This window comes from Macadamia integrifolia, chromosome 6 (assembly GCF_013358625.1).
Source record: "Macadamia integrifolia cultivar HAES 741 chromosome 6, SCU_Mint_v3, whole genome shotgun sequence".
In the NCBI taxonomy this organism is placed as follows: Eukaryota; Viridiplantae; Streptophyta; class Magnoliopsida; order Proteales; family Proteaceae; genus Macadamia; species Macadamia integrifolia.
The window spans coordinates 28295395-28309940 of record NC_056562.1 but is presented as its reverse complement, the minus strand read 5'-3'; the positions used below and the strand labels follow the sequence as shown (position 1 = coordinate 28309940).

Genomic DNA, 14546 nt, shown 5'->3' with positions numbered 1-14546 from the left:
TGATGTTGGTCCAATTATAACGAAGCTACCAATCATGTACCAGATTGATATCTTCTTCAAAGCAAAAATAATGCAATAGAAAAAGTTTAACCTGCCAATGGTAGACAGGGACTATTTATTTGTTGGAGTCAAAGCTTTCTCTAATCCATCAGTGTCTCTCATCAGGATAGTAACTAAAGACATCTTGATCATATATTGATATTGCCAAAATATAGAAAAGAGAATGTTAGTGTGTAATCAAGATAGAGTCAGCTACTAAACAACCCATGAAAGCATATGATCATAAGAAATTGTCATCTCCAAATCTGAAACAGGGTATCAAATCATCATCATAAAAAAAAACCTTAATGCTCTTCAAATGATAGATATTGCTTGCTCATAAGGATTTTGAGTGTCTCCAATGTGATCTAAGCTTTGCCGATTGAATGACTTTGCACCTATTACAAAAGTACCAAACATGCTAGACCAAAAGTAACAGATAGAGAGGAGTGGAGAGAAAAGGAATTACCTCATGCGAAGGCACTTCAATGCAATCAGATTAACAGAAGGAAGCACTTTGAGCTGCAATCTAGAGCTTCTCTCTACTCTTACAGAGAAGGAAACCCTAGAAGATTAAACAATTTTATAATCTGAAACTTAAAAAGAAGCAAACAAAGAGAAATAGAGAGAGAGAAAGAATATTAACCATCAAATAGAAAGATGATTGAAAATAGAAACTATATCGAATATTAATCTATCACCAATATTGTTACTAATTTAGCTTAAATGAACTCTTTTAAGAATTTTATTAACCATCAAAAGCAACTTGATATTAAACAATCGATATTGCAACAAGCGATATCTATCCCTCCCATGAAAACTAATTGAGCCAAATTTTACAAAGACATGGAAAATCTACTCTCAAGTACTGCTACCGAAAATTCCAATCTCAACGTAGTTCATTATGACAACAAAGTATTTTACTTTATTTATATATAAGAAGTATATGGCACTTGTAAATTGTGAATGCCCAAAACTTCTAGAAGAAATTAAAGCATGAATCATAGTTAGAGATTTTTTTTTCCCTACTGAAAGAACTGTAGCCAACAGAATTAAATCAGCTGCTGAGTAAAAAAAAAAAAAAAAACTGTAGCCCATAATGGTTCATTACAACCCTTCACTTCTAACAATTGCAACAAAACTAATGGGTGAAAGAAATAAACCTGTGCAATTTCTTCAATTGTGCTAATCATTCTGGCTCTGCTCTTCAGGTTTGTAACAACAGCATCAACAGTCATTGTGATTCCACGACGTAGATCCATTGCATTCATCCCAGCTACAAACTGATTTGCAGCCCTCAGAAAATATAGCACGGGTGAGGACTGTGGCACAAGTGGTACCTGCATAAATGAAAGGTTCACCGCATTAGCCACAGATCAAAAAGAAAAAAAAATCTTTTACGGAGTTATTAATAATTTTTGAAAAGAGAAGAAGAGAAACGGTTGAGAGAGAGGTGGACAGGCTTATTGCAAAAGAAGAATGAAAGTGGGAAAGAGAGAGAGAGATAGATAAGAGAGGAAGGTGTGGGAGAGGAGGGTGAGGAATTATTAATGATAATGAAACTAATAAAATTTTGATAGAAAAAACTCTTAAAATAAAGATTTAAAAAAAAATCTTAAAAGATATTTCTAAAAGAGAAAAAGGAGGAACAATTGAGAGAGGGGAGGAAAGGCGATATACAAAAGAAGGAAAATGGGAAAGAGAGAGATAAGAGAGAAGGGTGGAATTATTATTGATAAGGAAACTAATAAGATTTTGATAGAAAAAACTCTTAAAATATAGATTTAAAAAAAAAATCCCAAAAGATATTTCAAAAAGAGTAAAATGGAGGAAGGTTGAGAGAGAAGAAGAAAGGCTTATTATAAAAAAAGGAAAGTGGGAAAGAGAGAGATAAGAGAGGAGGGTGAGGAATTATTATTGACAAAGAAACTAATAAGATTTTGGCAGAAAAAAGTCCTAAAATATAGATTTTTAGATTTTTTTTTTTTTTAAGAAAGTAAATCCTAAAAAATATTTTAAAAAGAGAAAAAGTAGGAACGGTTGAGAGAGAGAGAACGAAAGGCGAAGGAAAGTGAGAGAAAGAATAGGAAAAGGATTTGAGTGATTTTTACATAATATTTAAATATTAAAAATATAAAGGATACCAACAATATGAGAAAAGTAAAAAATATTGACAAAAAAATATAACGAAAAGGATAAGGTATTTAAATAAGCAAGAGGGATAAAATAGTCAAGTGAAAGATTAGCCACGAAGCATGAGTACGTGCTTTTATATAATAGTATGATATATATATAACATGCCTCATTATAAGTTCTAAGACATTGAATATCATTTAACACAAATTCTAAATTCTTACACCTCACATGTCTAAAGTCTTATTGAGCAATGTGGTTTTGCTGTGATGTTCATTGTTGTCAACATAGTAAACATACTTTCGGAGTGATGTATGTTCAATTAGAATTGGAAATCATCACTTTAGGAACACTTGCAGTAAATGCATCAGTTTGTAGCTCAATTTCGGGGTTTATACATTGATATTGAGTTGAAGATAATATAATGAGAAATATAGGTCATTAAGTTAGCTTCAAGTTGGCAAAAGTAGTAGGTCGATTAAAGCTTGGGAGAGAGAGATATGATCAATTAAGTAGACATTATGTTCAACAAGTTAAGTCCTAAATGCCAAAAAAATGAGAACGTATTTCAACTCGTTTTAAACATGTTTAGAATGTGAATGCTTGTTGTTTGTATTTTTTTCCGTATCTTTGAAGCATACAACAAAACGTGTTTTAAACGGCATGCAAACGTGTTGTGGTTCTCGATAGTGTAGATGTTGATCTCAATAAATGGGTTTGGAGGGCGTTGGGGCTCTACTTGGTGATGATTATGGGTGGCTTTAGCTTGTTCTAGGTTCTTAATAGCCGAGAATGGCTCGTTTGCACATAAGTTCACCTAGACAATACATATGAGGACCATAAACCTGTCTTTTTTTGCTTTCCTATGTATCTATCTTCATCCTTTAAATGGTAAAAAGTGGGATAATTATCGAATGCTCACATGTATTTCTAGATGAATCTATGTGCAAAGGATTCTTTCAATTATAAAAACCTTAAAATTTTACCATCTCATTCACGTTTTTAGCCGATAACTATGTGGTGGCATTCATAGGTTTTTAAATCTGATTAAATTGGTTGAAATCGCTTGTATCGGATCAATATCGGTCTAGATTGATCCGATATCGATCCATTGGTCCAATCTAAATGTTAAAAAAATCCAGAAAACCGATTTAAAAAGGAAAAAAAATTGCCGGCTTGCCCACACCAATTCACAATTCTTGGAGTCTACTCCATATCAAAACCCAAAACGCGGAAGAGTAGCCCTATACTGCTTTCCCGATAACCAAACGGATGTTGGTGCCCCAGCACTTGCAACCAAACACAGTGGAGGGCTTGTGTAACTAGCAACGCTTTCAGCTCCAGTTGGAGCTTGAAGCATTGAACCGATTGCCACTACGCGAAGGAAAGAGATTTGATTTTGGCGCCCTGAAGAGAGGAAAGAGGAGGGAAGTAATCGAAGTAGAAATAGAAAAGGAAAGCCCATCGAACGTTTGGAAGTAGGTCGCACAATCGCACCTTGTAGTGGGGAAGAAGTGGAAGTAATTGTGGAGTTTCGAGAAAATGGTGTTAGGGTTACAGAGCTTCACGCAGAGAACCGGAGAAGGTGCAGGGCAGCCTATTCTTAATGCCGAGAATGACGAGCAGTTGATGCACGTTCAACCTGGAGTTGCCATTGTTCTCGGCAACCAAGCTCCTGAGTCTTCCGGAGCTCTCTACATCTCCACCAGGTGCGTTATTGGTTATTACATCTCTCTCTCTCTCTCTCTCTCTAGTGTATTCACACTTAAAACACATAATAATTCTGGATGGGGGGTTTTTTGCAGGAGAATAATGTGGCTGAGCGATGTAGATTGGGAGAGAGGTTTTGCAGTGGACTTCTTATCGGTGTCTTTGCACGCTGTGTCGAGGGACCCGGAAGCTTACCCCTCGCCTTGTATTTATGCTCAGGTCCTCTTGGCTTTTCTCTCTTTCTGGGTTCCCACCACTATGATGCTTCTATTAGATGTTCCGATGGTTAATTGGTAGTATTGCATGCAGTCAGGAAGCTTTGACATCACTGTTGTTGTTTATAAATGCTTAGCCTCTTAAAACTAAGAATTATTTATCTTAGTTCCATTTTTTGAAAATTCCACCCTGCACGATTGCGATAGTCAGGAAGACATAGCACAACTTTCCCCCACCAATTTAATTGGGATGTTTGGAGGCTTCCAAAGGGCAAACAGAAAATCATATATTTCATCCAAAATTCTTTTATTATTTTAGTTTGAGCATTGATAGAACTGATATTTTTCCTTTACTTTATGAGCTATCATTCTTATTTATTTATTGGTATCTGAGATACTCGATCCTATGTTTCCCTTTGAAGATTGAGACAGAAGCTGGTGAAGATGAGGAGTCAGAAGACTCAGATTCAGAATGTGATCAGACCCGAGATGTATCTAAAATCACAGAGATGAGGCTTGTTCCATCAGATCCGAACCAATGTATTCTCTGTTCTTTTGTTGTTATATACATGTCGCAATTTGGTACTGTTAAGGAATAACTGATGTTGTTTTACATTTTGTTTTTGGTAGTGGATTCTCTGTTTGACATATTCTGCCAGTGCGCAGAGCTAAATCCCGAGCCAGTGGAAGGTAACTTCACCAAGTATCATGGAATGCTTGATATTTGCAAGTCTTCTTTAACTGTGTTCTTCCTCATTGAATTTCTTTGTTTGTCTTGTCACAATTGTTGTAAGCATATTTTCCTTAATTTATAATGTCTTTTTACCAGAGGAAGAAGAACACAACTGGATTTTTAGTGCGGATCAGATGCCAGATGATGCAGGTTCAGGTTAGTAAAGTAGAGACCACTCCTCCTGTAAGCCCATCTTCTCCTGCAACTTACCATGGTATGTTGATTCCTATCCATTGCTCTTACAGATGGAGGGGAAGAATCTGAATGGCAGCTCTCTGAAAATCCTGCCAACCCCATTGGTTATTCGAATGGGGGCCATGACCTAACTCATAGAGTGGTAGAGGTATGCTCAATGACTGATTTACCTTGCACTTGGGTTTTTTCACTGTGCTTCGAAGTTGTGTATGTAGCTCTAGTCTAATGTTGTGCTTTTGTAACCTCTCGAGTCTTTTAGGTTGCTTTATCATTTCTTGAACTGTGAAGATATATGAGTAGTAATACTCCAAATACTAGTGTAGGGCATGAGTGATCTCTTAATTCATTTCATGAGGATTAGTCCCTTTTACATCAAGCTCAAACATGCCTGGTAGTCTATTAATCACTGTTGGGCTTGTGTTTTTACCCCTCCCACCACCCCCATGTGATGCTATCATGTTTGATTCCTCCAAATTAGTCATCATGGGTAAACTGAACAGTTAAAATGTAGTCCAATAAGCTCATAATGTTATCAGTGTAAATAGTAAGATAAATCAACTTAACCAAAAATATAGTAGTTTAATTATGTCTGGTCTTTTTAGAATGCATTTGAGGGGCAACTCCAGATAGCTGTACCTCAAACTTGGTCAGACATGGTTTGAGAATGAGGGTGATGCAGGGAGGCAGTACCTCACCTTCAATTGCAAGAAAAGAAGAACCGGGCCCCTTAAATGGCTACTGTTGTTCAGTAGAGCCTTTTGGCTCAACAGGACTATGTCCTGGCCAAACACCTAGGTGTTTGCTGGTTCACCCAAAACCAGGGGACCATGCTAGTTTTTTAGTTTGTTATTTTTTTTGTTAATTTTTATTTTAAGGGAGTCTGAATGACACCTCTAGTGGTGCATTTAGAATATGAAACCTTCACTTTATCGCCCTTTGTCCTACTCTAAAAAGTTGATAGCTTGAAGGGTAAAAATGGATATTCAAATTAATTTGGAATCCCATCATTAAATGCATTGAAAGACTATGAAGAAGGATAAAAATGTAATTTCAATAGGAGAAGAAAAATGACTGCCACGTGTTTTCCTTTTTACTGACAATTTTTTCATCCCATTTTTTTTTTTCAAATATCCAGAAGTCAAGTGGGACTCACTTACCATTCATTATCTTCTGATGTTGCCTTCTTCCTAGAAGGCAGTCTGATGAATTGCAACCTGAAACCGTCTTCAGCAACAAGGGCGAGGAGTTCCTTGTCTTAATAGATTCATCTTCTTTCACTCAAAAGTTGAATCTGTTTACTGCCATCTGCAACCTCAACCCACCCTTAGCTCTTCCTCCCAACATGGTTTTATTTTTTCAGGGTCCAAGACCGAGATAATGTATGTACTGAATGAGGGGAATAGATAGATTTACAAGGATGGGTGGAGCCTGAAACCACCAAACCTGAAGCTTGCTTTTGATCATCCCTAATGAAAGACATATTGAAATAGATGACCCTAGTGTACAATCGGAAGCCCAAGGGGAATAGATAAACTCAAATAGATCACCGCACAATTCTTGTGATAAATGTTAATTGCGGAAAAATGTAACCTCAATGAGATGCGTCGATTACCATAGTTAAAAGTACCTGCATCTTTGAATTTTTCATTTATGCTCGCTTTCTGTAGCTACAAGAAGGCTAGATATAAAAAGTTAGGTAGAAAGTGAAAAGTGGGGATGGTTCAAAGACCAGTAGAGAAGGGTGTGCTATTCTTTGCTTTAGGAAACAGTTTTCTTTTCTGGAACCTGGAGTGTGGAACACCCGTATGAACGAGGCAGTACAGTACACTGAAAACCAATACTCTGACCTGACAGCCGTAATGAGCAATTGAGTACTGTTTGGGCCTTGTCATTCAACGTGTTCCCATACGTTAAAGAAGACGAAGAGACCTCTACTAGGGGTGGTTGGATCAGCTACTGAAATTAGGTTTCATGGACTTAAGTAGGAACATTGGATGGGTTGACAAAACCCTCTTTATTCATCACCCAGAAACTCAGAAATCAAAGCAGCGATGGCCTCGTGCCTCATCTTATTTTTTCGTCCATAAATTTTTGTAATAGAAATACAATATAGTGCGAGGGGTGGGTGGCGGGTTGGGATGAAGTACAGTCACAAGGGGCAGGACAGCGTTGGGAGGAACAAGGAAGAAGAGTGGGTGAGGTTGCTGTTCCTCCGTCAACTTCTGCGAAGGAGGAGAGAATGTTGGACCCACACAATCCGATAAGAAAGCTCCTCATCAAAAGGGAAGTGGATTGTGGAGGAGCAGTACTACTCTTTAAGTCATGCTGTTCTCTTGATTTTACGATTCTACCCCTCTCTGACATGGAGCCATGTGATCTGGGATATAACTTTTAGGATGTCAGTCACTTTTTTCAGGTTTTTTAGGAAATGACTATTTTACTCTTCAATAGATTCCAATTGTTAAACTAATTGGTTATTCGTTGAGGGTAAAAGAAAGAGATTGCGAATCATTTGACACCTCTCAAGATGTCAATAAGAAAAACCATTTTTTAATTACTGAGTTTGTTTTAGAGTTCTTTTAGAATGGAACTCTTACTTTTAATTAGTAGTCTAGCTATGTTACACTCATTCCCATCATCGAGACCTGTTTTCTTTTTAATTTTCTAATGGGTTACTCAGCCCATCTATAATTTGTAGGAGCCCTAGAGTCCCTCCACAATTTTATGATGAATGAATTGAGCTTTGCTTCAATGGTGCTATGAGAAACAGAGGTACTGTGTGAGACAGCAGCAGCCTCTGTGGGATTCTGTGGATAATCAGGTGGGAGATCTGATTTTTTATCCTTCTCTTATTCTTCTTCTTCCTCCCTGCGGTACCATGTCAGTACGGTCACTGTTCTTCACTTCTAAGTTTCCTGTTAGATTAAATTAATATCTACCTGCTGGACTTAAACCTAGCCTGCTGTTGCATCCTGGAATTTTTAGAATAGATTTGAGTCATTTGAATGCGTATAGAGGCTGGCGGCACCCCTGTTTTTATGTGTTCCTGCTGAAAGTTGGATTGGCTTGATACTTGCTAATTCTGAAATCAATCCACGGTTCACAATCTGACAATTGGATCATCACCAAATTTTTGGTTTGATGCTGATACAAAGTCCTACTTGACCCACATTTCATTAACATCCATTGGCTAGATTGTCTTAAATCATTTCTCTTAAAATTCTGGTTGTTTTGTGATAAACCTGTGATTCGACCTTTGGGTTGTGGTTTTGAAATCTGATTCATCAGGGTTTAGACTCCATTAGAGGGGATACAAATCAGAATTTTGGGAATTGGTATCGGATTTGCCATTTCAGCCGGTAGGGTGTAGATGTGGGTTTGTTAATGGTAATAATGGTGATCTATTCATTATCGGAATGATATGGACCGATATGGCTGATCCTTATTGGTGTCAGTTTCGCCGGCGACCGATACCGGTCCTGATGTCATGAACTATATCACTATATTTTCACTTACAGTCAGAGGAGGGTACCTAATTGAGCATGTGCTGTTGGTTTTAAACAGTATTTTTTTTTTTTTTTGGGAGGGGGGGTGGGGTTGGTAATGAAAATTAAGATTTTTATTACTGGAATCCGAATGGCAGCAGCCTGTGCATTCAGGATGCTATGCAAGTTGTATCAGGCTATCATGCCCCAGAAGGACCCTTTACATTCAAAACTCCCTCCTTTCTACAGAAGCAAAATTAAGATTTGTATTACTGTAATCCGAATTGCAGCAGCCTGTGCATTCAGGATGCTATGCAAGCTGTATCAGGCTACCAGGCCCCAGAAGGACCCTTTACATTCAAAACTCCCTCCTTTCTATAGAAGCATGAATACTGAAGCTGTATAATTATTTTACATCCAAACCCCCCAAAACAGAATTCCCACCTAAGGTCAGCCACTTAGCCCTTTTAGTGGTCTTTTCCTCCTACTCATCTTTTGTTCTGAAAATCCAAGCATCTCTTACCCATCGAGCATTGTGTGTGCTTTTTTTTTCAATGGGTGCAGTGGTGCATGACTGCATCTTGTTGTCACTAAAATGGTGAAGTGAGAAGTTGTAACCTTCTTTTGTTTGCCCCTTGTCATATTCCCAAAATTTATTTTATGTAGGGTTAAAGATAGGTTTTCAAAATAATTTGAAAGTGACTTGTCTGCTTGTCAATAAGTCATTATTAAAAGCTGTACATTAAAGTAGGCATGCAAAGTGACGTTATGCCCCTTTTTTTTTTTTTTTTAATATATCGCTCACCTTGGTTACAACAAGATTTTCCCTTTTTATAACCATCGGGCCCACACGTGAAGTGGAGATTTTTCCTTGTTTGAAAAACATGGGAACCCTCTTTTCCTCATTGAACCGTGGCTACAAGTATTCAGATCATTTATATAGTTTGCAAAGTTACAGTATGCTTTCAACTGCTTATTTATATGCATTATTAATGTAATTTATCTATTTTCTTTACGAGCTGCATGCTAGATGTTTTGCAACTTGTGAGGCATTGAGCACTCATGGTAATTGAAAAGAGTGTTGGTTTGGAATTATTTTTGGGTTATTCTGGAATCTGCTTCTGGAGGATGAGATGTCCTTTTAAACTGGTTTTATTGGGACCCTTCAATTTAGAGTTTGTTTCAATAGTTTGTGCATCAAACTATAAGCCTCTTGTACATCCATTTATGAGATCTCCAACAAACCACTTAGATGCTGATTAGGATTATCCAATTAGGCTATTTCTGGCGTAATGGATTTTCTATTTTTCTAGAAAATTTGACCTCCAACATTGTTGTGTAAGTACTGATAAAAATACATGACAGACAAGATAACATTAAGGTTCCATTTTATTGTTGTTATTTCTTTCTGTCTTCGTTATTGGAAACCAAGAGCAACCAAATCGAATTTGGATCCCATGTGTCAAAGTCCTCTGAACCCACACCCGGACTGGTATTTTGGTAGGTGATAGTGGTGTATGCAATTCCTGTTCAGGCTAGAGTGAACCATTTTAATTTTAGATTCATCAAATGTTTTTCAAACTTGAGCACCTCCAAGAAGACATATTTACTGCCCCACCCTTCCCCCTTTCCTTAGATGTCCATTATGATCTATGAAGCAATTAGCTCACTTGGTTTAGACTTCGTTGGTAAGACAAATACTTCTGATTGATTTTGACTCATTGTTTGAAAGTATATGCGTGCCATGGTGAGTGGAGAGAAAATAGATAGAGAAATTGTAGGGATTTAGAGATAAAGACAAAATAAGAGGGATGGTTGGCCTTATGGATGAAGCCATTGCGTCTCAGCTTTATGGAGGAAGCTGTGCCTCCTCAAGTGGAGAAATTATAGGAACCAACTTTATCCAAGGCTTTCCTTTTATTTAAATTATCCTTCATTAAATAGGAATACAAGTAGTGACAACTTCCTATAACTCCTCTTTCCCAAGTACAACATGTCCCACATAACACAACTTCTCCATAACTAAAATATAACCACACAATAACTACTAAGAAGACAAACATAAATAACTATGAAATAGCGCTACTCCTATATTCCCTATTTCACAACATAGCGCACATAACAAAGTTATACTCCATGTTTTTTTTCTGGTGAATAATTCCTTATTCCTTTGCTCTCATTTCTAGGATTAAGTTACTATTTCATTATGTTCTGTCCTATGATGGCAATACGATTTGTCCAAAAGATGATGTATTTCATGGCCAAACTATTTGGATTCTCGAATAAAGAATACAATTGTTTACTGAGGAATCATAATAATAGCTCCTTGTGGCATTCCACCTCTCTGTTCCCCCTCCCTCCCTCCCTCCCTCCCTCCCTCCCTCCTAAAAAAGAAAAAGAAAAGGAAAATTTGAAGCATGATAATTAGAATGAATACTACGTGGAACATGGTCTGCATATATATATATATATATATATGTGAAAATTGCATTGCCACCCCTTGAACTTTGGTCCTTATTCAATGCCACCCCCTGGACTTTTCAAAACGTCAAAGCTACCCCCTAAAAATTCAAACAATTTCAAATCGGTCCCTACCATTAGCCGAATGTGTTAAGTGAATGAAAATTTGTTAGTTTTATTACAATATACCCAAAACACCCCCACCTATTGTGAGAGGACAATATTGCCCTCCCTTTCATTTCTTCTTCTAAACCCATTCTCCCTCTCACTCCTCACTCACTCAAATAGGGTCAAACAAGAAGAATGAAGAAAACGGAAACCCCCTGAACCTGCAATTTGATCGTACGATTCCCCTCCGGCGTGAGATTCTCAAGTAAGAAACCACCGACAGAGTGATAGCACTAGGTGAGCTAATAGCTAGACATTCATCTAAGATGACAGGATATCACCAAGAGACTACTTGAAGTTAAATCTTTCTTATCTTCCTCTCATCTTGCATGGCTTGCGAATGGATGGAAGAAATAGAGAAGAAACAGAGCCAAAACTTGGTGATTGTCTAGTTCTTCAACTCTTTTTCCTCCTCAATTCTTTCCTAGTGGATTGGTAAAAGGGTAGCTTATAAAGGGGAATATGGACAGATTTAACTTTTAGGGTTCATTAAATAGTGGAAAGCAACGAAAACAGAGAGAGAAGTGAAGAAGGAAGACTCCCGGAAGTCAGTATCATCAAAAATTCTCTGAGCTTGCCATTTCTTAATTGGCCATTTGGACAGGATTGCGTTCCCATACTCAGGAGCCCAGCTCTCTGCAAATATATATTCCATGCCCAAGGAAGTAGCCAAGTCTGAAAGAGGTTTCATACTCTCCACGATGGTAAGTCGCCTCCGCGGGATGGATTGGCACTTCCCGCCCAACAAATAACAAATCGGTGAGCTTCCCTATTTTGATCTTGGAATTGGAGTACTGTGAGATGTGAGAGAATGGGAATGGAGGAGCAGAGAAGGAAAGAGATTCTAATGGGGAAAGGCTTACCAGGTGGGGAAAAGAATCTGCACTCTAGGGTCGAGATGAGAGAAACTTGAGAGAATGTAGAAAGAGAAGTACAAAACGAAAGGGATAATGGAGAAAAGCGAGTCATCTTCTTTATTGAACGCCCTCAGCCCAGGCCAGGCAAAGGGGTTACCAACGCTTGCGAGGTATGCGAATGAAGCCTCCTTAATTCCTTTCGATTCTGTTCTCTAGGTTGCAAGATAAACACTAAAACACCCAAAACACAATAGAATCTCGTTTGACTTCCCTGAAATCTTTGACATTCTCTCTAAAATCCTTAATCAAAATGGCTTTTCTTCATTGATTGATTCCAAATATTGGGTTCGTCTAAGAACTTCAGAAAGAAGAAGCGTTATCAGGGGAATCGCACGCCGGAAGGAAGAGGTTCGCATGCCGATCAGCGTTCTACCTGAGAATCGCATGCCGGAGGGGAATCACACGATCGAGTTGCAGGTTCAGGGGGTTTCCATCTTCCTCCTCCTTCTTGTTCGACCCGAGAATCGCACACCGAAGTGAGAGGGAGAATGGGTTTAGAAGAAGAAGTGAAAGGGAGGGCAATATTGTCCTCTCACAATAGGTGGGGGGTGTTTTGGGTATATTGTAATAAAACTAACAGATTTTCATTCACTTAACACGGTTGACTAACGGCAGGGACCAATTTGAAATTGTTTGAATTTTTAGGGGGTGGCTTAGACATTTCAAAAAATCCAGGGGGTGGCAATGCAATTCTCTCTCTCTCTCTCTCTCTCTCTATATATATATATATATATATTGTCTCTATATGAACATCTGCTTGAAAATTTTATATGATGACTTCTCTTTACATGCAAATACAACTATCCCTTGAAAAAAAAAAAAAAATCTAATTTTCCTTCATTTCAGCTTCAAATTGATGATCAACGCTTTGATGATGCTGAGGAAATGGACCACAACACGCGCAACAGTCACCAGTGACCTTCATCTTGTCTTCTTATTTTCTTTTTTTCAACTTTCTTACCTTTGAATTTACATTACTTGCTTCTCCATGTCAATGGTTTTGGTGTAGTTTAGGCTGTTACATTTGCTCTGCTTCTAAAGTGTATTACTTTCTAGATCTAAACTTTTTTTTTTTTTCCTTCCTTGAAGAAAAACAATGGATTGATTTTATAGGAGAGTGGTTTGGATGAAGGTTGATCAGTGCAAGTTTGGTGTCATGTATAGTATTTCTTGTGCATAGAAGAATATTGTAGAAAGAGCATTAGGAGTTGAGAGAGAGAGAGAGAGTTGCAAAGAAAGCTACTTCAGTGTTCTCTTTATGCCTCTTTGACATTCAGAAGAACTCTAAAATGTGAGAGTGTTGGAGAGTGCAATTGAGGGAAAATGGATACATTTTCTGACTGATGTTTAATGGAGCCAAAGAGTGCAAGGGAATTAAAAGAGTTACATCTCCCTTCTCGAGTTTTCTTGTGAATTACATTATTTGGTCAATTTGTTGAGGAGAGTGTTTTGGTAAAATTGTTCGACAAGCTTAGTTGGGAAATTGCCTAGTCTTGGAAAGGTGCGATTTTGGACTTAAAGATGCATCCAGCCAACTAAATGGTGTGACAGTTACTGTAGTAAGAAGATGGCAATGGCCAAAATTAAAACCCCAAATTATTTTTTGAAGAAACAACAGCTATTTTAAATTTCATTGTTGGCGTATAAGTCCATACCTCTAAGCGCTTGCTCCACATATGCACTGATTTAAACATATGCCTATGTTTAAGTCCCTGGATCTCTTCCTCTTTTAGTGTATAAACATGATCCGTAATAACCTATACAAATGAAATTGTTAAACAAAATAAGAAGAGCCATCTCGCCTCATTAATGTTAGGATCAAAACTACCATTTGTGGGAGAGTGGATGATCACCAATGGAAAGCAAAATATAGTTAAACACCCCGTGTAAGTGACACCAAGAAAGTAAAAAGAGTCGAACTCAAAATCACACGTTTCCTGAAGAGGTTCCTTCTCAACTCGGATACCCCTTGGGGTTAGGGGATTATCATTTGAAGAATGCAAATTTAATCAAATATTACTGTTAGAGGATTGGTTCTCAGATTTTGTAAGAAGAAAGCAAAAAGGGTCCTTTGACAGCAATTAAACCTTGATGGCAACTTCAAGACATTGGAGTTCGAATACTCGAATTTCATTCCAGCCTGGGCCAAATGGCGACCTTCGAGTGCAACTTTATTAAAACTAAAAATTTGTACAAACAAAATAAATGGGAAAGGAGAACTTTTTTTGAAACTGATAGGACAAAAGGTCTTCATTTCATATCGTGGAGGGGTTTTCTCATTGATTATACAAATATTATTATATTCTTGAACCAAAAAACTTGCAACAAGGGCTGGGAAAAAGGAAAAATAAATAAATAATTCATAACTTTATCCATCAACTATTAAAGGTTTTGAAGTTGGGTTGCAACTCTTGTTCCACAGACTAGTAGCAAATAAAGTAACAACCCTTTCATTTTAAAGAAGAAACAGCATCTTGAGGAAGAAACTTTA

The 14546-nt window shown here is 37.6% G+C and overlaps 1 protein-coding gene across 1 annotated transcript; it reads left to right on the top strand.

Moving 5' to 3' along the window:
• Positions 1 to 3411: 3411 nt before the first annotated feature.
• LOC122080956 (chloride conductance regulatory protein ICln) lies at positions 3412 to 13186 on the top strand. Its single transcript, XM_042647859.1, has 7 exons — positions 3412 to 3881; positions 3978 to 4101; positions 4520 to 4637; positions 4728 to 4787; positions 4927 to 4986; positions 5076 to 5173; positions 12902 to 13186. Exons 1-7 carry the CDS (start codon positions 3715 to 3717, stop codon positions 12971 to 12973), a joined length of 699 nt encoding a protein of 232 aa, XP_042503793.1. The 5' UTR covers positions 3412 to 3714; the 3' UTR covers positions 12974 to 13186.
• The last annotated feature ends 1360 nt before the right edge of the window (positions 13187 to 14546 follow it).

Excerpts from the sequence above, each read along its gene's own strand:
- LOC122080956 (XM_042647859.1), top strand. The coding sequence starts at position 3,715 with ATGGTGTTAGGGTTACAGAGCTTCACGCAGAGAACCGGAGAAGGTGCA. Across the intron at positions 4,102-4,519 it reads CGCCTTGTATTTATGCTCAG|ATTGAGACAGAAGCTGGTGA; the intron begins GTCCTCTTGGCT and ends TTCCCTTTGAAG. Across the intron at positions 4,987-5,075 it reads GCCAGATGATGCAGGTTCAG|ATGGAGGGGAAGAATCTGAA; the intron begins GTTAGTAAAGTA and ends TTGCTCTTACAG.